General features: G+C 43.5%; 1 protein-coding gene across 8 annotated transcripts in view; it reads right to left on the bottom strand.

Moving 5' to 3' along the window:
• PPP1R12B (protein phosphatase 1 regulatory subunit 12B) overlaps positions 1-24,254 on the bottom strand; it is a 126,624-nt gene that overhangs the window by 79,122 nt on the left and 23,248 nt on the right. For 7 of the 8 annotated variants that reach the window (XM_054803563.1, XM_054803565.1, XM_054803557.1 and 4 more), the window contains exons 2-8: positions 13,492-13,622; positions 11,281-11,399; positions 7,708-7,867; positions 5,182-5,326; positions 3,496-3,570; positions 920-999; positions 208-353 (exon numbers count right to left, since the gene is read on the bottom strand). In XM_054803563.1, the coding sequence (XP_054659538.1) occupies positions 208-353; positions 920-999; positions 3,496-3,570; positions 5,182-5,326; positions 7,708-7,867; positions 11,281-11,399; positions 13,492-13,622 (856 nt within the window). The remainder of the gene's footprint in view (positions 1-207; positions 354-919; positions 1,000-3,495; positions 3,571-5,181; positions 5,327-7,707; positions 7,868-11,280; positions 11,400-13,491; positions 13,623-24,254) is intronic. The other variant, XM_054803562.1, reaches the window with a different exon arrangement.

Here is a 24,254-nt window from a genome sequence, read left to right as displayed (position 1 = left end):
TTTAAATTATGCTGACTTGGGATTCAGCATTTAGATCAGATTTTTCAGTACACTACGTACAGAGTTCTCCATATTCTATACATACACACTGGAAGTAAGACTTTCAGGATGTCTTTAACAACTAAGCAAAAAGAAAAAAGCAGTTCTCAAACTGCTCCCCTAAAATTGCTAGGCTAATTATTAAACTGAGACTGTACTAAGTCTTACCTGACTCCTTTTCAGCATCGGATTCTGAAACTTCATCTTCTTCAGCTTCTTCCTCTTCTTCAGAACTAGAACTGCTAGAGTCCTTGTTCTCTTCCTCCATTTCCATGGACTTCAGCGTGTCTTCCTCATAAAGAATCTTCTCCTTGCTGCAAGATACAGAAATTTTAAGGACTACCAGGTGAGCGAGTTATTTCTGAGTTCTGCTTCTGAGGAACACATAGACATGATTTGCTACATATAGAACAAGCAAAAGGACAAAATCCATCTACAGACTCAACATCCCAGCACTTCCAGCGCTGCCCATTTGCCATGGATTCCAATGCCAGTCTCACATTTCCTAAATTTGCAAGCATTTCTCGGTCCAAAAAAATGTGGTGTCACTTCTCCTAGTGCAACACAACCCATCAGCTGGGCTGTACAACTCCGTGCAACTGCAAAGATGCAGTTCTCAGCCCAAAATTGATCATTGGCAAGAGCAGAAGCTGGGGGACCAAGCACTGGCCCAACTCCCTGTTGTACCATTCACTGGGTCAGTTAGGAAACAGCTAAAATTGTATTTAAGAGAGCTCAAATTTAAAAGAAACCATGAAATGAACACGAACAGCAGTAAACTATTTTAAACCAGCTGAGGCCAGCTGACTGCTAACAGATGAAGCTGGCCTCCCATTACACTCTGCGCAGCTTCTTTTCAACGAAGAGAAAAGAAACGTACTTGGTGAAGAGTCCGCTTTGAGGCTTGCCGTTCATGTCGGCTTCAATTAGCTTATTCCTCGTCTCCTTCTCACTTCGCAACTGTCAAAAAGTCCAAGTAGGTTGGAGAAAGAATGAAAAGAGACATCTTAACAAGCCACCTCAGCACAATCTGATAATTACCACAGCATAAGGTCACCCCAGCCTCGTTAGATGAAAAATACTGTGGATTTGTTTAACAAGCCAATTCAACAGATGCCCATCTGCAAGAGCACTGGATGTCTTGGACTAGAGCTCCATAAGAGCACAGCTACACACTCAGCACGTCCTTAGACTCAAGCCGGAATTTATTAAAACCTTCAGAGAAGTCCGCAGCATCCCTGCTGAGACCCAGAGTCAAATCCTGACTTCCGCCATACTGCCCTACCTCTGCCCATGCAGACACAGTGCTGGAGGTCTGTCCACGTGCGTTTGTACACCCATGAAATCAGGCTAGACTCAAATCTGCTGCTTCTGTAGCTATCATTTACTTGCTCTGAGAGGAAAGCATTCAAATAGGCCCTGTACAGGCAACCGACAGATCTCCCACGAGGACGGGTCACCTCGCAAATCTCTCAAATGCCAGCCAAAGTCATTGCACAACAATACCTGTGATCAGGGCAACAACTGACATGCTTTGCCCAGAGAGCAGCAGTATTAATTTTGTCACCACTGATGGAGAAAACAGTAACCAAAAATATTTGTTTCAGTACCTTCTAGAAGCACAGACACAGCTGAGGTAGAAAAAGGGATGGCAATTGGAGGCTCACTTCTGAGGCTGCCTCTTTGGGTCATGTCTAGCCTAATTGTTCTTTCTCTTTTGATAGGAGCTGACACCAGGCACAAGAAGCAAAAGCTCTGCACATTCTGAATGTAGGAAAAGCTACATGGAGTGAAGAGCCAGTATTTGGGGTACACCATGTTGTTAAATAGAACAAAGCTGCTGGGGCGCAGCAAAGGGAAGGGCAGGGAACAGCCTGCTCCACTCACAGGTAATTCAGAGATTGGGAAAAAAAAATCCAAACCCAAATCATGTGAATTGCTTCCAGCAAGCAAAATCCCCTCTTCTCTCCCATAGCAGCAGCATTTTTTTTTTTAGCAAGGACGGTGCATTGTTCTGCTACAAGCTTTAGATTTAAAAAAAAAATCTGATTTGAGAGCCATTTGGAAAGTGAAATAATGTACTTAGAGGAATGTCATGGAACTGCCTATTTCATCCTTCACAAATGTACATTTTCTATTCTAAGTGATAAAAATGGCACATGATAAAGACACATGATAAAATGGCATTTCTATTAAAAAAAAATCATATCCACTAAAAAAAAAGTGTGATAAAATCTGGATTCTTCTCTTCTTCCTAGTTCTACTATAGCTTGCTACACTAATTTAATACATGGAGAAGGCCTTCATATAGTGCTACTATACAGAGAACAAGAGGGGTTGCTAGCCCCTGTGAAGCAGGCCTAAAAATTGGCTAGCACCCATCCAAAACAATTCTTGTCATTGCTTTTCTTTTTTCTTCTGAGGAGTGCAGTTATCTGCAGCATCCTGGGGTAGTGAGATAGGAGGAAATCCAAAATACAACACTGATAGTATTTATCAACACCTCATTTAGGGAGAAGCTGATTAATTTTTAAAAAGTTTCTGTGAGTGCTACGGATGCTATTTAAGGATGACGGCAGCTGTGTTATGATCAGAGCCTGAGTTCTCCCACCCACATTGTCAGTTCCTCAAAATACTTTACTGGGTTTTATCAGCAGTGCTCTCATTATGTCTGTTTCTGAATCTCATGTTTTAAATGATACTTACTAATTTTTTTTTTTTTTTTTTTTTTGTAAAGAAGGTTGGTTTGTTTTTTGGAAGCACCCAAATGAGGTAATTGAATAGATGAGATAAAATAGGAAAAAATGCAATCCAAAACCAACTTTCTGGCTTGACAACCGGCTTTCCTTTGAGCAAGATATATTTTTGCTTTCCTTTTTTATGCCAACTTTCTGCTTATAACCCCTTCCAATATCTCCATGGCATTATGAAATGGCAGTTTAATATGGTTTATTATGGTTAATATCACCAATTGTTTTAGTCCAGAATTCCCTGAAGTTTAGAATTTCTCCTCACTCAATCAAAAGTCTCCCTATTGTAAGAAAGGCAGACATGGTAACATCTCTTTCTCAACACTGACAGCGTATTTCCTTGGATGCAAACACAAAGTTGACTTGAGTAATCACTCATTAAGAAAAGTGCAGTTTGATGCTAGAGAGCTTGCCAGCTAACAAAAGCAACTGCAGAATTATAACAATTCCAAATGTGAACTATACATTTCTTACCAGTTTATGTAACTCTGCATGTCAGCGCTCTACTGACCTTCTTGATGCAGTCATCCAGTGTTCTAGATTTCTAGCTATTAAAAATATTGGTGTAATTAAATGATTCCAAATGACTAACAAAAAAAATAGCTGGGCCTCAGCTTCCCGTGCCTGTTGATGCCATACGTCTTGGAGAACACCTGTGTGTGAAAAGGTAATTGGAGAGGTGGAAGATGATCTGCCAGAAACTCACCACAGTCTGTTTCTTCTGCAGCATTTCTAAATGCTCGACTAGTCCCTCATCAGCCACGTCGAATGGCGTCTGGCCCTGATGCAATGAGAGAAGACAAGAGGATATCTGATATGGAATACTGTTAATATTCAAAAAAGCACTATTTACCAGTGAAGAACAAAAGTGAACACGCTCCACATGCTTCCTCCCCAAATGCTGAGTAACATGCTCTGTGTCACCCCAGAGCAGGGAAAGCCATGCGACAGTGATGGTAGGACTCAATCCACGGTCAGAGCAACCTTAACCATGAAATGCAGTTCCCTAATTGCTGCTGCTCAAATCTAACAGCCAGGATTAATATATTTGAGTTTCCAGGTTCCTAGAAAGGACACTCTCGTACTGAGAAGGAACGCGATCAACCTGTCCTACTGTATCATCGTGTACTGGAACCTCCAAAAGGCCGCCAGTCATCAGCAGGCCCAAAAATGTGGGAGTCATTTCCACATCCATCAGCAGTTTCAAAATAAAACAAAGCAGAAAAATTAGTTTGGGGCACAAAACAAGAAATCAGTTACATTTTCACCGTAACTAAAGCTGTAATAACCATTTAATTAATAACATATAATGAAACCTGATGGCTAGTGATCAAATAAGTACAGGTTTCCTTGGCCATCTGACCTAGCGAGGTAACAATCCTCGACTGGGAAGAGCAGGTAATGCAGCAAACACAACTGTGTATGTGTGTTTCTCTTCAAGTCTAGCACAATACAAAACCCACATGCATTCTGAACACTTTTGAAGAGCACCGGATGGCACTTTTCAGACAGAAAACATTCCCCGTATTCTGGATGCCAAAGAGCTCACCACGCTAAAACGGCTCCTTCTCATAGAGCCATTTCTTTCACTTTAGCGTCCAGAGAGACAGATGCACTTAAACCATACAGTGCCACACTTCCCTTATCAAATTATCTTGCCTGCTTTCGTTCCCCGGTGCTGTTTCAAGCACACGCAACCGCATTTCCTCCCCCAGAAGCAGCCACGGCACAACTGACCCTGCCCCAGCAGGAAGCGGTTCACAGGCACTGCCTGGGCATCGCAGCAGGGAGGGGAACACAAAGAACAACCCTGGACAAGCACACGTCAGCTCTTGAGAATCATGGGGCTCTTCAAGGAAAAACTTCTGTTAGGATGGAAGAGGATTTCTTTTTTCTCCTTTTTTTTCTTCCATCCTCTTTTTCTTCACTCATTTCTCACAAATCTGAGTCAATTTTTTCAATTTCCCTTTTCATGACCAATATAGTAGAACAGGAAAGATTTAAAGCTGCCAGTTTCTCAAGGATTCACTAGTTTCCAGGTCCTTATACCTTAATATTAGCATATTATTTTGCGCTCCAAGACTGTCTTTGTTGTTGTTGTTTAATTTGTCAGGATTACAGTAAAACAGGAAGACACAGATTAACCTCCATCCTTTCTTACAATCTAGGTCCAAAGTTGAATCACCCATCTTTTCCAGTAATACTTGAAATCTCTTCTGCCTTCATCCAGTCAAGATTCTTTATTTTCTGACATTTTTAAATGCTCCAGCACACATGCTAGGAGAACTGCTCATCATGTAACTTTGCCGTGGCATTGGTAGGCGATAAAGTTGATATTCACCTGGCTACAAAATACATGGCAGAAGTTGTGCCAAGATCCGTGCATACTAACCAGCTTGTTCCTGATGTCCATATCGCACAGAGCCTCAGCCAGGATGGAGCAAGCCTCCTTCACTCCCCAGTGCGCAGCAGCATGAAGCGGAGTCCAGCCGTCATTGTCCTGGATGTTCAAATTAAACCCAGCCTGGATCAAGAGCCTGAGGAAAGAAGCAATATTGATTTCTGCCCACCCGAGAATGGGTTCTTGACACAGAAGAGTTCAAGCCACAGCATAACAATGGTCACAATGAGCCAGTAGTTTCTTAACTTGTTTATTCACCTAAGGAACATCCCACTTGATGCGCCTGCAACTGATACAGAAAAGGGCAGTAAACGAAAAGTGACTTTGCTGTAAAGCTTGCTGGGATGTGTCTAATTGATAAGGTTCCCTTTCAGCATGTCCTAAACTGGGAGAACACCTTAATTTCTAATCGGGCATCAGTGACCCAGTCTGAACTCCTGCCCCAACGGCCGAGAGGCACCAGACTTGCTCAGGCACTAAGCAAAGAAACGACAGCTCTGCAGACTGCCGTCTCTATCGCAAGGAGCCGAGCACAGCACCTGGCACGAACAGGACAGTTGGGAACTGGAGCTCAGTCTTGGTTCCACCAGAGAACAAGGCCACGCCGTAGGAACAGTCCGTAAGGAGACGATGCCAGCAGGACTGCCAGTTAAGAAGCAGCGACATCACTGTGATTGACAGCTGTGAAATTTGTGAGTTAAATGACCCACATTTGGGTTAAACAACCCAAACTGCATTTTTGCAGACTAGTCCTTGCGCAGTTGAAGCAAATCTTACCCAAGTGAACCTGCCTGGGAACACCCTTGCATCACATTCACTGCTAGGCACCTTCCACCCACTCCCTTCTCAATCAGACCAGCGTGGTAGTGTTTCATAGCATCTGCAGCTTGAATATTTAAAAACCAAACAAACGTATGCACACTGGCACGCCAGCGATCAGATCAAAGTACTGAGCGGTTCACGTATCAAAACTGACTGTTATCCAAGTTGCTTAAATACTGAAGAACATCCCAGGGGAATTCTGCAAGTCTGGTAAAACCGCTACTGAAAATTTCCATCGTGGGAAATTCCACCATCCATTCCACCATCCTACAGGACAAGGGAAATCCAGCATGATCCCAGAATGGCACCAACAGTTTTGAAACCCCTGCAGCTTTACACTGATGCGTTACTGTGCTAAATAAAACACGGTCATCCTATAGCAGCAATGTGTTTCTCTGTGAAAGAAATTTTAAATTAGGTGCTGACTTTATGTTGATTTTCCAGCTGGCAAAAGGGAGGAACATAGCTGCTAAGAGACTCAAGGTCACAGACAAATTCCACATCTCATTTGAGAGTTAGCTAGCGCCTGGCTTTCAGCCCCTTTGGTTTAAGTCACTGAAGCTTTGTATTTGAACCTACAGAGTGGCCATAAAATACACAAGAGTGAAACAACGTCAGCTATCTGTGAGATCTGTTTATAACAATGAATGCCAAGGAGTAACGGCTCAGGACCAGTTACCCTGCACACAGCGAACACAGCTTTCATTGACGAGTACTGGATATTCAAACCTCCTCTGAAAGTCCACAGGACCAACACCTCAAACCCAGGAGACATTACATTTCTATTCCACACAAGCTGTGTTAGATCAGTGTTCTTGGGCGCGGTACAGGCACAGACATCTTATAATTCAATTATAAGCTCTAATAAATGAATACAAATCGAAAACATGGATAACAACAAAATTACTAGAGCTTGATAAGAAACAGCTCTTACGCATCAAGTCATGCCACTTAAAACTATGAGATTTAGGATCCAAATGGATGACGACTTCCAGAAGGGATTTTAACCTGGGCAATAGTGACCTTGCTGATGTCTATGGGCAGCTCCATCTACACATAAACAGTAGAGAAGGAAGCTTTATTGTTAGAAACCTTAATTTGACCTTACCTGTAAAAATATTAATGCTTTATTGCCAGGAAACCCTACACTGGGCAAGTTTATCTTCATAATAAGTTTGTTAGTGCCAGAGCAGTAAAAGCAGAACGTGCTGGAATCCGTCTGTCACTGCTGATGGCTGCAGGAGCGTGAAGGAGCAAGGGACAGTGAGGGAGGGGTGGACACTGCATTTTTCCACTAGACCGGTCATGTAAAGTGTTGGAGTGTTCGTGATTGTCATGCAGCTACTATTGTCACTTTGTAGGCTGAAATTATACTTGTACCCCCTAACAGTGTTTAACTTGCTAGTCCTAAAATTATTACTCTAATAGTGAAAATTAAACCTTCTAATTTATGTCTCACTCTCTGAAAAGCTTTCGTGACTTTAAAGGCCTAGGGGTATGAAAGAGAATCTTCCAGTCTCTGTGTATTTCTAGGTGAACCGCTATGGTTGGGCACATAAATCTACAGAGATTTTTGAGAAATAACAGCCTGAAAGTCTCAGTATGAAACAAATTTCTCTCAACTGTAAAGCTAGCTGTGTTCCTTACCAAAACCAGCCTTAATTCAATGCACCAGCCCTGGGAAGGAGCTCCTACCTCATGACTTCAGAATAGCCCTTTGCCGCAGCAACATGAAGAGCCGTGGCACCTGTTCGAGGCTGCTTTATATCTTCAATTCTCCCACTGTTCAGCCACTGTCGGGCATCCTGTAGCATTTGCTGCTCCTCTTCTTTTCTTGCCAGGTCTAGGTCTACACCTGAGAGGGTGAAGCACAGAAGAAGATATTATCAAGCTAAAGCTCTCACGTACTTGTTAAACTTACCCTATGTTTCATTTGCTATACAATATTAGTAAACTATTTGTAAACTTCCACAAAAAAACAAAAAGAAAAAAAGAATCAGCAAAAGTATCTTCTAGGAGTTGGGAGAACTCCGCATCATTGACAGAGACTTATAAATTGGAAAGTTTTTGGCTGTCTGACTTCAAAAATCTGAAAGTTGAGCCACTGGGTGCAAACCAGCCCGACTAATGACTATCTCAACTGTGAGCTCTGGGTGGAAGGATTGCATTCTAAATATGCAGTGTCCTAGATTGAAATAAAGTCATGAACAACAGCTTAACAAACTGAATTAAACTATAGTGAGAGTATAATCTACAGTGAAGATCTGAAGGGATGATCCTAAGACGTCTCCTGCAAGAACAGCACGACCCCAACTGTATGCTCACTCAAACTTCGGTACCACCTGCAAGCTGCACATCCAGAGATCTGTCCTGCACCAGAGCCACTCGTGCCAGGCACGCCGAAGGAAGTATTTGAATTCCACTGAGCAGCAAACCACCAGATTCGGACAAAACACAATTCTAAATCATTTTGGGGATAGAAGGCCAAAAAAAATCTACTCTGATGGTTTAAGAGATCTGCTTTAGATGAAGTCAGATCAAGTAAGTTCATCAATACACACATCTGGTATAACAGAGACACAGATTATGGACCTTTGCGATAACAAAAGGGACAAGTTTCCCACCCTGGGAAACAACTGCTACAAGGTGGAGAGGCCAGGAGGGTCTGGCTGATGGGCTGTGTCAATTGTCACTAAACCAACAAGAGGCAAAACTGTCCTAGACTTGTTTTCGTAAGTGGAGTTTTTATGATAATGAGGTCGTGTAAGGATGACATATCAATCAGAAGTACAATGCAGCTCCATACAAGATTAATCAGACTCCAGCTCGCTGACTCTGGAAAAAATATGAAGGAGAAGATGAAAAATCTCAAAAATCAAGAAGGGTGTTGAAGAGCAACTGTCCCTGTGGGTTAGTTCTTTCAGTATAAAAATGATATGACTCCCAACTAAATTATTGAGCGTTAGGTTTAAAACAGAACAAAAGAAAACACTTATCAACTCAGAGTCACTACCGCAGGACGTTGCAAAGATTCGAAGTACAACTGGCTTCAGAACAAGGATTAGAGAAATCTGTAGTTATTAAACATAATGCTATACATGGCAGGAGGTCCCAAGAAGGACCCCACAAGTTCATGAAAGAGAAAGCCACAGGGGATTCACAAGTACACAGAAAGCCCATCTGGCTGAGGAATTCCTTGAGGCACAGCAGCTGGAGGCTAGGAAAATGTATGGGAGGGGAATCACACGTGCTTGTCCTGTTGGAATAGTTTGCAGCAGGCGTCTGCTTATAGCTCCCGTTGAAGACAGGCTACCGAGCTGGATGGACACTTATTTAAAGCTTACACCACATTTACTCCAGCAGTTATGATCCTTTTAAACTGTGTCAATGGGAAGCTTCTCGGTGGAGACAGATGGTTGTTTCAGGGCATCTTAGCAGGATACCGCTAATGCGGTGAAGCATGAAAAAGCCAAACAGGATCCCAAGAAGCATCAGGCAAAATATCTGCAGCCGAAGCAGAATTACTGCCTTAATGTCCTGTAAGGTTTCAACTGTGTTACGACCATGTATGGTTCTCGATACCCACTTTAAAGAGAGACAAGTTACACTGATGTAAAGAAAGGATCTCTGTCTTTCTGGGCATCCAAGGAAGCCTGACTGCAGAGAGGAGACAGGCATGGCTTGGACAGGCCAGTAACACAAACGCTGACCGTAGACACAATTCTTTTTAAATATGTGAGCAGACTAAGTGTAAGGGAGAAGGGCTATTTAAGCTTATTTCAAAGTGGAGGAAAAAGGGGAACAAAATAAGAATAACTTTCTCACAAGTACCACTAGACTAGAAAGTGAAAAGTTTCTGTTTACCAGAAGGAACATGATCCTGCATCAATTTTCCAAGAGGAACACTAACACAAATAACAACTAGCTCTCAGATGGACAGCTACAAACTTGCCAGTGGAACAGTAACAGGGTTGACGAAGTAGCAAGGGACTGATCTCTTCCTAACTATACCTGAAAATAGCTTCAAAAATCAAGTAACCACATTGTGCCAAGCAGAATACATCTGTTAGAGAGGACTGGATTCAATCCAGCGTGGAAACAACCCCAACACCAACCTGCAGTCATAAAATAATCTAGACTGGAAAGAATCTTTGGGGGTCTTTAGCCCAAATCCCTGCTCAAAGGAGGGTAACTTCAAACGCAGATCAAATTGCTCAGAGCTGAATGCAGCTGAGTTTTGACTACCTCCAATGGTGGAGATTCCACAAATTCCTTGGGTCCCTGTTCCAACACTGTACCACTTCCCTGGGAAACATTTTTTCCATATATATTTATATGCAGTTAGAATGGCCCTTGTTCAAACCTATGACTTTTTTCTCTCATCCTGTCACACTGCAGCTCTGAGAAGAGTCTCCATTGCTTCTACAGCCTCCCTCAAGGCAGTGGAGGACGGCCATTAGATCCCCCCATCAATCTTCTTCTCAAGGCTATGAAAGAAGTCCATATATCTCCAGGGTGGATAGTTTGGTTCGTATCAGCTTAATTTGTCTCAGCTCATCACTTCCCACATAGTCGAGATAAATGCATCCTCCACGAACACTCTTGATGAGCTTCATAGATAGGATTTAAACGTCTCATGCATGTGTACAGACACCTAACCACTCACAGATGAATTTCATGAGTATGAAGAAAATTTTACACTGATGAAGCATTTCTTAATTATAACACAAGTTTCACTGTCCAAAACGTTCTTCTACCAGTGATGTTTTTGCAGGGAGAGGACAGAGAGCAGCCCCTCAGCCAGGCGTACCTGATGAGGAAGGGGAAATGGCAGAGCAGATGGGCTGCAGGAGAAGTCTCGGGAAGGACTGGGATAAAGCAGGTCACTCCAGGCCAGGCAAACTCACTTCCTGGTCCCTACTCTTGGCAGGGCTGTAAATCTCACCTCTGTATTATCAAGTCTTAGTGAAACAAGGCCTTTGATTGATACCAGAGATCAGAATTAAATCTCATTTTAAAAGCAAACAGATCTAATGAATTGGATTTCAGTACTGTGGTGTCTTGCTTTGAAGAATCCTAAGGACAGAGACTGCACACCACGAACCTTCTGCATTTCTTCCACTGGTCTGCTACGCAGACAAAATTTGTCTGCTGCCTCTTGGGCCAGATTTCAGATCTCTTCACCCATAGACAGTAAGCCGACAGAATTTTCTTACAGAAACTCTTAGAGGTCCAACTCTCACATATTCAATCCTGCTACTGATTTACCTTGTTTCTTTACTTGTTCCAGAAGCAGGTCCTTCATGGCTGCTTCCTCTGCGATGTCAGACGGGACTTCACCTTCACTGTTCACAGCAGCCACGTTGGCTCCATGACTAATTAAGTACCTACATGAATGAGACCCAAACCAACATATTAGACCTTGTGTGCAGGCTTCAGTGCAACTTCTACAGTAAATCAAGTAGCAGAACAAAAAATTTGGCTTTCTCATTGAAGTTCAATTAACAAATGAGTGCCTTATTCTTATCAAATTTCTAGACTAAAAAGTTCATTGTTAAATGCAAGGTCCCCAGCCAGTGGCTCATAGGTTTTGTTTCTCTATAGTTATTCAAATACCCTGAGTTCTTGCACTAATCTGATTATGCTTTTTTTTTTAAAAAAAGGAAATAATAATAAAATAATAACAACAACAACATAAGCCAAGCCATCGTTGATTTTTTGTCTTTTTATAACTACACCAAAAGTTCATTTAAATAGAATTAATGTGTTCTTTGGCTTGTACATCCTGTAGCCAGTAAAATTCTGGGAAGTAGAAGTAGCGTGTGTTTAAACACACCAATCTAGGAGGGTGAGGTTGCTTAGTTTTAAAATTTATTTTCAACGCTTTTGAGAAATAGTTATCAGTATTTAAATTTTGGTAACTTTTTGGTAGCTGTAGTGGACTAAATATATAAGCAGGGTACGACTGGTAAAGAATAATAATATCTTTCATTTGAAGAACTAGTATTTGGGAAGATGAAAAAAAAAACTGATAAAGGATCATCCAAAGAGCTAAGAATTGTTCCAGAAGGAGTACAAGACACAGAAATAAATAAGCCACAGAAGATTTTTTTTTTTTGTAGAATATATTGTAGAGGACTATCTTGAGAAATACTATTGTTTTCCCTTATTCTTCTAACCTATAATGCAGCCTTTATCTCAGAAAAAAATATTTCAGTTGGGAAACTACCATTTACGTTTGCCTATTCTTCAGTTCCAGTTATTCTAGCACTCCAGGTCATATATTTGAGCAACTCTCAAACTCTCAGAGCCACTTGCTGGTGCACAACAAGTAGTCTGGTATCAGTATCTTCTCTGGGACAAACAGACTATTAGTCCTTTGTGAGGATAATGAACGCTCAGATCAGATGCAGAATGTTATTTCAAATCCTGGAATCAGAAACCATGCCAAGAAGAGTCAAATCTTTGTTGGAAGTCACTTACTTACAGCAGGTTACTGCTTTGCTTTAAACATCTACTGGGCAAAACTCCGCTATATTTACTGTATCTTGTTTCATATGTATTTTATGTTTGTACTCACTAGGTTATCTACTCTACGGCAGGCTACGGAATTTCACCTGGTTATGTCCAAACTGAGCCCAGTATCTTGTGTTGTCAACAAAACAAAAAAATAAAAGAAGATAATGCTCCAGTTGTAAGTGGGTTAAATAACAAGCAGTTACTTTTATGTAGTTCTCCATCTTTTGTCAGACAGCACACAAGAAACAGAAACATAAGACCCAAATTTGAAGAAAAAGAAATGATGCTGTTGGCATATTGATGACTGCGGAGCCCAGAACATTGCATTTCTCTCTCGAAAGTCCCCACGCAAGTGCAGTACTGCTCACCTAGGCCTGTCTATGGTAAGAAAACGTAGTCACTTTGCAAAGCCTCAGAACAAGGGTTAGCAGCGACGCAGTCCCCCTTTGAATAGCATGTCACATATCTACTATTTGGAGTTTACGCCAGAATAAATATATGCTTGTAACTACACTCATACATTTTGCAGAGAGACAGAATTCTTTCCTGTTAGAGGGGAAGAAAATCCCAAATCGCTCCTAGGTAACACTGAGAATTCTACCTGGGCTCCCTGCTGAGGGAAGCGCACAGCAAAGACAGGCAGGAGCAGAGCTGTGCTTCACTACGTGTCCGGATCAGTGTGCCTGCCCGTCAGCCATCGTGTTTCCCTTTGGCTTGGCATTTTAGCTTAAGTATCTAATGAATCATTAAGTCACTGTAATGGGATCAACAAAAGCCAACCAGTTGCAGGCTCCACCTTAATCCTCACAAATTAAGAATTCAGTAACAGGAGAAATGCATCTATTTTCAGCATTGCTTCCCAAGACGTTGTGTAAGTCTCAGAGCATCAATCGCCCGTGTAGCTGCTCCACAGAGGAAGCCGTGGAAAGTGTTACCCAGAACAGACTGAAACTCACTCACTCTGCTATGTTCAGATAGCCACACGATGCCACTGCATGAAGAGGGGTCCAGCCCTCGTTATCTTGCTGGTTCACATTGGCTCCATTTTCTACAAGGAACTTCACCATATCCAGGTTCTCATCTATACAGGCCTGAGGGAGAAGGGGAGGGGGGGACGTCCAGGGGAGGGAAGGATTGAAGAGAAAAGGAAGAGGGGGGAAAAAAAAAAGAAAAAAAAAGGTGTTGGTGTCAAATCAAGTGTACAACATCGATTTGCAGTTTTTTGGCAGCAGGTAATTGCTGGGCTGAATTTCCCACACTGCGAGCTAGCACACCTTAAAACTTAAGGTAACATGAATTTGTGAACTAAAATAAATTAATTTCAGGACTTTCAAAAATTTAATTGTAACTCAGCGAGTCCCCAGGTGGACAACCTCTAAATTTGCTCAAGCTTTACTTCTCACCAATTGATCTGTTTCCTTCCTCTCGCCCACACTGTTATCTCCCCGGAGCGAGGACGTGCTGTAAAATGATATATCTGTATTAGTTTTAAGTATGGCATCAAATTCCTCTAAGCAAGGCAAGCTATATATGTATTTAGAATACATTGTTCCCTCAAAATGTCAATGAAATAACATCACAACAATGAACGAAATGAGATCTCACTAGTAGTAGGGATGAACAGGGAAAGCATGAGCTGGAGAAACCTGACTAAAGCAGAACATCCGTACACTGGATGTTGCCCTTGACAGACATAACCACAGCAAAAGCAGAATTTGAGAGAAGTAACTTTATTCAGCAGTGTCTATTCATTTTCTGGAGTATAACAAAGTACAACTTTCCCTGTTAGTTCTACAGACCCTGTGAGCTATTGAAGAAAACGACAACCCTTCATTAGGTGCTGTATTAATTCCAGAGCCTGCACTTACAGAGACCTGCTAGCTTTGAAGTTGCCAGAAGAAAACCTAGCTAGATTTTCAAGTCTCAGCAGTTCTGCTGGGTGGAATTCCTCCTTCCTCAAATTCCTGACTACAGCACGTTCTGTGTTGCATTTACACTTCACTGGAGGCTGCTATTTAAGGATGAGCTGGCAATTTAATACATACATCCAAACGCATGCGCCTCAGCTGAGAAGCACGAAGCATGACCAGGAGGCGAAAGGACTGGCCTTTACTGTGTCCATCCACAGGCAGAAACTTCGTTCCTCGTTACTAGAGAGGGAAACAGTTTGGTCGAACTTCCTTCAAAATCTCAGCACTTGATCCTTTTGCATAGCTTGATGTGGGCACGTCTACCAGTTACGGCAGTCAGGTGACTTGCAGATGATCGTTCCTCTAACACAGGCCACCCTGATTATCCATTCCTATCCTAGCAAGTAATGAAAATGAGGAAATTGTCTCTAACCAACACTCCCCCAAAAGAGACAATCCTGTATTATCTAACACGTTCAATCTATGCTGCATTGCTTATTTCAAAGGAGAGGCATGTGCTGCACCAGGAGAGAGAATCATAGAATTGTAGAATGGTTTGGGTTGGAAGGGACCCAAAGCCCATCTAGTTCCAATCCCCCTGCCATGGGCAGGGACACCCTCCACTAGCCCAGGTTGCCCAAAGCCCCATCCAACCTGGCCTTGAACACTGCCAGGGAGCCAGGGGCAGCCACAGCTTCTCTGGGCAACCTGTGCCAGGGCCTCAGCACCCTCACAGGGAAGGATTTCTGCCTCACATCTCATCTCCATCCCCCCTCCTGCAGCTTCAGGCCATTCCCCCTTGTCCTGTCACTCCCTGCCCTTGTCACCAGTCCCTCTCCAGCTTTCCTGGAGCCCCTTCAGGGACTGGAAGGGGCTCTAAGGTCTCCCCAGAGCCCTCTCTTCTCCAGGCTGAACAACCCCAACTCTCTCAGCCTGTCTCCATAGCAGAGGTGCTCCAGCCCCCAGATCATCTCCGTGGCCTCCTCTGGACTCACTCCAACAGCTCCATGTCCTTCTTGTCCTGGGGACCCCCGAGCTGGACGCAGTACTGCAGGGGGGTCTCACCAGAGCGGAGCAGAGGGGCAGAATCCCCTCCCTCGACCTGCTGGTCACACTGCTGGGGATGCAGCCCAGGACACGGGTGGCTTTCTGGGCGGCGAGCGCACACTGCTGGCTCATGTCGAGCTTTTAATCAATCAATATCCCCAAGTCCTTCTCCTCAGGGCTGCTCTCAATGCATTCTCCGCCCAGTCTGTGGTTGTGCTTGTAGTCGTGCATCCAACTCTTGTTATTTCTACTGCAAGTGCAAATCCCAAACTAGCCTTTTACCCCACAAACACAAGTTACTCCTACGTTTGCCTGGCTCACAAGCAGCCACGCAAAAGACTAGCTTTTAAATCTCTTGCCTCTAAGGAAGCACACTCCAGAAAACTAACTCCACGTACAGTTACTTGGCAAACACAAGAAAACACAGGGTACACCTCCGGCACTAGGAAGGGATGCCCCAGGAGCAGACTCAAGCGCCCAAATCTGGACTGAGCCTGTGCTGAAAGGCTAGCATGTTTCCTGGCCCTGTTTTAGGCTGCTTTACCTTAATTTTTGCCAGAAAAGCACAAGCATAATTCTAGAAAAAGTTTACTTCAGTTTACTTCCAAATGGATGAGACTGCTCCTGGGTTGACTCCGTCTACCCTGCTCAGTCCATCAACACTCTCCCACCCTCAGGCATGAAACAGCTTCATCCTGTAAACCCAGCTCTACAGGACTTCCCTTAGATCATTTCAGGCAGTAGAACTGGGAAAAAGACAACAAAAAAATATTGGGGACTAAAGAGCATCACACTGAGGTCATAGGAGCCCCAGGTCCAAGCACGATGGGGTAAGACAAGGTTAGGTCTCAGCAACGTGGATGTAAACCAGGTCCAAACCAGGTTCTACCACCAGCCTCAGGAGCAAGGTTTGTTCCTTGGTCCTCCTTTATTTAAATCGCCTGGTCCAAAACCCTGCTCAAAGCAGGGCTAAATCTGATGTTAGATCAGGTTGCTCAGGGCCTGCTCCAGCCTGGTTTTACTGTCTGCAAAGATATGACCCCAGGGCTGGTCTGGGCCCCCGTCCCAGTGCTTCACCATCCTCTCGGTGGGGGATTTTTCTTACTATTTAATCGGGATTTTTCTTGCAACTTATGCCTTCTGCTGCAGTAGTACAGATGTAGCCTCTAAGTCTCAGCAGGTGATGAGAGCACGAACACAAGCCAAATATTCATACAGGAGAACTAACGTGCACCCAATATGCACGCAATTAATTTTGAGACATATTCTAGAAGGGATACACTCCTGAGTTCCATAATCCTGCAAATTATGCAAACAAATCTGTTACGAGACGAACATCCATAACAATGCATTAGAATGCAGTAGGAATACAGAGGTGGACATGGATACACAGAGGAACATCATAATCCCTTTTCAGTTCAAGGAGCAATTTCTTGGGAATTTGAGTCTGAGCCTGCAAAATTCAGTACTAATCTGTATTTTTTTGCCACCCGTATTTATTGTGATATACTTCAAATTTTCCCCCAACACATCTCAAATAAATTACACTTACAATCTAATTGATGAGTTCTTTACGTTTTGACCTGGGAACACAAGCATTACATACCACTTCTTAAATAAAACTGACTTCATCCAAAAGCATATTGCTCTGAGAATAGCCAAGACGAGTTCGCCCACGCAGTGGTTTCTTGTGAGCACAATCACTTCTGGCTGACTAAAGAATTATAGCCTCAAAGAAGAATTTTATCAGCGTGGCTCTGACAAAGCGGCGAGGTAGACATTTCATGCCTGTGCACACTTACTGTATTTGTTTATTACTTGCACTTTGAGTGTAAATCTAAATTTAGACTCAAGAATGTCTCTATGCTGTGAGCTTTGTATGTATTTGACAGAGAATTATATTGACATTGTTTATCATTTAAACCACCCAAGTACACCCACTACATCTGCACGTACTGGGAATCGGCCAAAAAAACAGACCCGTTCTTGCCCAAGCCACTGGATATAGTGGACTCTAAAATTAAATATCTATTTAGATGCATAAAAGAGCCCCTCCACTCCTCCTTTTAAGTTTCTGCCTGTTATTGGCCTTGTCATTCTGTTGGTCCCCGTCTCGTGTGGTTCCTATGGAATGCATGCTAGAAACAGGAGGGATAATGGGATCAAACCCCACCTGTTCCTCCAGAGAAATCGGCAGTAATTTGACTCGCCTGGCTTCTGAAGAGATAAAACGATGACAAAGTGACAAAGCTCCATGGGTGCTGACAACAGCAGGCATTCGCTTGCTCCCCAAGGGAACCGTAACGCATTTCATGCCTGCTGTTTGCATTTGCCATGAAGATAAAGTCAAGCACAAAGGTGTACTAAGTCCTTAATGGAGCAGCAATGTATTCCTTAATATCTAAGAAAAATAACCCTCACTCCACCCTTCTGCAGCTACGTATCTTGAAAAACTGCTGTTCAAGGTATGTGGTCAAGCAATGTGACACTGCTCGGCAAATATTTATTTTAGTATTAGTTAGTGACACATAAGAATAGAAATGAGCAGAGCTAACACAAACAGTTTTTTAAATGACTTGAGGCTGCGTTAATGGTAGCAGGTATGACTTCTTGCCCCTCTCAAATATCGAAATGCAAGAATTTTTTTGCATTTTTGTAATATTACATAATACTAATCACATTGGCCAAGATTTTAGCAAGTGAGGTGGAGCAGGAGTTTCAGAAAACAGCATTCCCCAAATAGTGGCACTGAACAATCCCTGTCCATGCTACGGCATATTTAGCACATCTTGGAGCGATAATTATGAAGCAAACAATTAGGATAATGAATAAAACTAGGAATTTCTAAAGATCTTCCAAACGTTAAAAACATCTGTAAGAGTTATGGCAGAATCACTGGCAGCTTTTAGAAGATGCAATGCATTTCTGTGTATATATTTAAAGTATCAACTTATGAACGCTTATATGTTATCACAGAATTCATATTTGCACACACATTTATGCTATTCATAACTCCATATATGAATGTTTCATATGTAGTTTCACATATATTTATAGCATTCTTACCAAGCTCTAAATTAAAGAACAGAAATTCTCACTGCATAGAAGTGCTCAAGGCACACACTTGCCCACCTAAAACTTCTGAGCACCCTGACTGCCACTACCCCTCCAGAAAAGCTGTGCTGTATGTTTTATTGTGCACGTCTGCCAAAATTAATCACTGCAAGCCACAACTAAGCAAAATGGGTTACCTGAGGTTACTGGAGGAAGAGGAGGACAGAGGAAGTAAAAGGGGTAGATGTGTCCTTCTTTAAGTACTATTAATCCTCCACCCTTAAATTTAGGAGAGTGGATAAGTTTAGTAACCTGAGAGGATCTATCGCTATGCAAAGTTCTCCTCTTTTATTTGATGCAGTGTTCCTTGGGAACATTGTAAGAATGCCAACGTTGGATGGCAATATGACAAAGCAGAGACCTGCCCCTCCAACCCCCAAAGGGGGGAAGCAAAGTCAAAAAAAGGTGGGTGAGAAGTAACGTTGCCTTTTTGGCAGGTAGTTATTTAACGTGAGGAAACACTCCTTCCCCTAAATTGCCCTTGAAATTTGCGTTGCATAAAGAAAAATACATACGCGGATAGGCTTAATTCTTTCCATTTTAGGCACTGCTAACCCTCAGCTGCCTGGTTATGCACATAGAAGAGGCTAAGAGCAAGGTTAACTACAGAGCACAATATCTTTGTCTCTACATTTTTAATTCCTTCTTTATCTTCTTTCTCTGTAAAAGATATAATACAACTTTCAAGGTGATGGGGTGGGAGTGCACAGTGACCATCTTTCCCTCTAATCGGAGATCTTCGGCAGGCTAATCTCTTGCCATCCTTGTATTTTTCTTGGCAGTTGGTTAGCTCCAAGCGCTTCTGGAATGGCACTAATGTATTACAGTTTTAGCAGTCTTTGATGCAAACTGCATCCAGTGCCCAGAATTACCCGCTAACCACTCAAAGAAAGTTGGCTCGTACAGTTTAAATCCCGGGCATTGCTGGGGAAGTCTCCATCCACAGCTCATGGTGTTCCTTCAGCTCCTGGCAGGGGACCAGCATTTAGCAGTTTTTCCATAGGGAGGAAGCGCTCAGTTTCTAAAATTTGCAGATACGGCATATTAGCTTCCCCCTCTTAGATAACAGGTGTAGCCCTTTACAGCCAGGGACACTCACTGCATATTTTTTTTTGCCAGTAGCTATTGCCAAGGCATTCTTCTTTCAAGCACAAAGTTTACATTACAATAACGAAACAGGGGACACCAGGAAACGTTACAGAACAACTCTGCTCGTCTGGCAAGGCTCGTTCAACCACCAGACAAAATCTGATCTTTATCTTGAATGAAACCTCATTATTATAATAGTATTGTTAGTGTTTGCTCCTTCCTCAGAGCATACAGAACACATAAGCGTCGTCAAACTTCTGATGAGTATCAGCAATGCAACAGCCCTAACTGACTGCCAAGGTTTTTGGTTTGCATGTCTCCTGGGCATCCCCCACAGGACGGAGAGAGGAAGATCAGGGAGTAATAGGAGCCAGATGGGATGAGACTGAAGGGTTCAGAGGACCAAGAATCGAGCTCCAACAAGGTGTAAAAAGTATAATGCTGCTCACTTTCTAGGGTGTGCATTAGATTTAGCAAACGCCCAGCCTATGACTGGTGTTACGTTCCCACTACATGCAGGATAGCAGGGAGGAGAGCAACTAAACCACCTGACAAATTCCCGAGATACTACTTGGGCTCAGCCGAGTGAGAACCCCCCACCTTTCGCCTCTACGTGTGAGAGGGGGGTGGTCACAAACCCAGAACACAGCAGCTGTGGCAATAACTGCACATCAGCAGTGCTGTCACAGGCACCCAGATTAAGGCAACTGTTTTCTCCACAACTTACCCAGTATTATGGTTGTTTAACATAAATAAATACATGAACAACAGTGCAACTGTTTTCAGGCAGAACACTTCTCGTCAGCATTTCAGCTTTACATCTCCGAATTACAGCTCCTTAGCGACACGGGCACTTCAGCTGCCGTCTACCTGCAGAACTTGGTAAGCACTGCGTACAGTAATGCATCTACCAAGGGGGAACTTGGCTGAGAACATATTGCATTTCTAAATGCAGCCCCATTGAGTAAATATTTAGTTTACAAACAGTATGTCACATCACCCAGTGTCATATGATCATGTAATAAAATAGCAGCAGTGTGCATACAAGAGCTTGGAACTGAAGTCAGCCAGGAAACCTGTAATAACTGCTGTGGTTTTAATTTTGGCTATATTTAATTCCCTGGTGCTCCCTCCTTGATTGGTCAGGATTTGAGAGAGAAAACCCTCTGCATTTTCTCAAGGCGGAGGAAAGATGCAAGAAGGGAAAAGAAGAAAGGGCTGCTGGCTTGGCTTCTGTCTGACCTGTTTCTACTGTGAATACATCAGTCTTGTGACAGAACCCCATCTCAGGGACTGCTCTGTGCAGAAGAGTGAAAATCTCATAATCCTACTGTGTCGGATTCTTGGGTAGCAAACCTCACGGTTGCCACATGGAAATCATACTTGGCATCTCCACTTGTCATGTGTAAATACAATACGTAAACTAGCTAGTCAGACACGTGCTGTCTTTTTTAATTGAGTATTAGAGATGTCAGGCCAGTCGAGGCCATGTTTCATCTCTTCTTAATTACTCCAGTATTCATCTCTTGAACCTCCCAGGAGTATGGTACCTCTTGGCCTGTGCAAAATGCTGCTGGTAAATCAGATTGCTCACAAAACCCCCATTATTAATTATTTTACCAGATTCTCCTCCAATTCAGAAATCAAGTGTTGATACCATCTTCAAAGCTCTTTATACATCCAGCCCTCCCCTGACATGCTTTGTCTCCCTCTGTTCCATCGCTGATCCCAATTTCTGTAACTCTTAAGTCAAAGTATTAACAAACACCTCTGAGATTCTTCCATACAACCCCACATTCATGGTAGGGTGTTCTCGCCCTGATCTTCAGGACCCTTCTCCATACATCAGTTTGCCCAGAAAGCCACCCCATTCTTCCACATGGTGAAACAGTTTATATTTTAGACAATGAGATCCTCAGAGCAGGAGCCATCTACGATTGCTTAAAGAGCACCCAGCTCTCAACACACATCAGTGCCAGTCAGGTAAAGAACAGCAACATATATACCACTGAATCGTTGCAGTTAGAAAGGACCTCAGGACACTTCCCATCTAACGCCTCCTGCTCAAGGCAGGGTCTGCAGTGAATTCTCACCAGCTTTCCAGGCTGTGGATGCATACGCCTGTGCATCTATCTACACACATAGGACCTCACGTGGGGGGGGCTCTGGTACGATGCCTGTGCGGAGCAAGGCTAGCACTGACTTCAGACAGGTTGCCCAGGGCTTCTTCAGTCGGGCCTGGGAATGCCCAAGGACAGATGCCACCACCTCTCTTGGCCTCTGCTCACTGCCTCAAGTTCTCAAGATGGAACTTTTTTTTTTTTTCTCCTCCAGGAAACCTGCCTGGTTTTAGTCCATATTCCTTGTCTTGTTCTCAGTGAAGTGCCTGGCTCCGTCTTCTCAGCAGCCTTGTCATAGGTCTGGGGGATGGGTGGGAAGGGGTGCTGTTAGGTGTCCCTAAAGCCTTCTCTTCCCGAGGGTGAATAAACCCTGTTCCCTCAGCCTTGCCTTGCAGTGCTCCAGCCTCTGACAACCTTCACATCCTCAGCTGGAGTCAGCCCAGAGGACCAACATCTATCTTCTAGGGGCACAGTCTGGATGCAGCCTCACAAGCGCTGAGTAAAGGTGAGAGGATCACACCCCTCCACGTGGGCTGCACCCTGCGATGCCATCCCTGGTCTGGCTGGCCTTCCTCGCAGCGAGGGCACGATGCCGACTGTGCCCAGGTACTGCTACCCGGGACTTCTCCAGCAGGGCTGCCTCTCTTCTCGGCTTCGCAAGGTCTCTACAGGACTATTAGTACTTCTAAGAAACTGATTCTGTATGAAATAAAATACCTCAGTTTTCCTTTAAAAATTTAAATAGAAAAAAAGAAAAGATGGGGCTTTGGGCAACCTAGTCTAGTGGAGGGTGTCCCTGCCCATGGCAGGGGATTGGAACTGGATGGTCTTTAAGGTCCCTTCCAACCCAAACCAGCCTAGGATTCTGTGATACAAACACAGAGACTCATATTTATTCTTTGTGAATCCAGGGGACCTTACAGTGGTGGGGAAGGACTAGTACACACACATTTGTGCCATGTGTCTGCAGCCATTCTGATCGAGAACTGACTCACCTCCATCGCTCAGATTCTTTATTTGCCCAAGTCTCTAGTTTTCTCCTCCTAAATGATGTTCTCATGCTAGAAATCTGACCTAGACTCATTTGGGTGGCAGAGACTGCACCACCCATGAGCTACAAAAGATTCTGCATTAGCTATGGGGCAACAAAATTGGGTTTTGTTCATACAACCCAAGCACATCCCTTCCTAATACTACCAGTGGGACCATTTTTGACAAGATCAGACAGATCCACAACACACTCAAACTGATTAAAAGGTTTTCTCTGGGCTAAATGAAGAGCCAGAGAGTTACTGCAGTGAACACAGACCATAAAAAGCACTAAACTAAAAGCAGAACATTCTCTGTGTGCACACAAACGCAGTCTTGAATTCAACCTGAGACCCCCACAACAGCTTAAGTAGGTTTAAGTCCAGGTTGCCAGGGTCCCTCCTGTCCCAGCCATATGTTCCCACACCTTTCCTTGCACAAGATTTATTTCATCCACAGTTTCAAAGTGTAAAGAAATAGATGTACCTGGAGGGTGTTGCCTGTCTAAGCTAGGTGGGATGTATCACCCCCACAGTACCTGTCCTTTCCTGCTGCCTGCAGACCAGCATAAACCCATTTACAGCAGGAGGAGATGACTCCCACCCTCAATGACTTACCAGCAGTCTCAGGAGAAACCTCCAAGAGCCAAGATCTACCAGGTTGCTCCTTAACCTGAGGCTTGAGATGGTTTTCTTTACCACAACCTTATACTATATGATTAGTGCAACTAGAGCTTTTTGAGGAGATTTAGAAATGGTTAAAGAGTTACTGCAAACCAGAGGATGACATTGATACCAGCAGCAACATTAACTGTTAACACACTGGGCTGGAAGAATTAGCAGGCCAGTTAAGTCATGCTGTCTTAACACATAGGTCACAAAGGGATTAAATGACAAGACTTACTTCTCTACTGTTCTCCTGTCATAAGTCTAAAATACATGGAACAAGGTTAGCCGGGAGATGAAGGGAGTCAATCTTCCACTGAATGCAAAGTAAGAGTAAATATATGATGTCAACATATACTGCAAACCAGCCAGCGCTCCACAAATGAAGGCAAGCCCGATGACAGCTGAACAGCATCAGGGTTAAATCTGGGAACACAGAGAGAGGAGTTCACAGAAAACAAAGAGAAAAGCACTCCCAAAATAGCCTTGCAACTGTCACCACCAGCGACTGTCAGCACTGGAAGGTATGACCTTGCCATTGTGTCTCATGATCACAGCTATACTCTTAAGGGGGCATTTGTCAGAACCCGCACTACCAAAAATTCCACTTTCAAGTGATCCTGTATCTCCAGTAGCACAGATTACACTCACCAGTGATTTTGGGAACAGCAAACAGCTCTTACTGTTGCTCCTGCAAAAACATGGAGCTTCTGCGCCTTCCCTTCTGCCTTCTCAGCCCCAGCTTTAGG

This window comes from Grus americana, chromosome 25 (genome assembly GCF_028858705.1).
Source record: "Grus americana isolate bGruAme1 chromosome 25, bGruAme1.mat, whole genome shotgun sequence".
Taxonomy (NCBI): domain Eukaryota; kingdom Metazoa; phylum Chordata; class Aves; order Gruiformes; family Gruidae; genus Grus; species Grus americana.
This window is presented reverse-complemented; position numbering and strand designations above follow the sequence as displayed.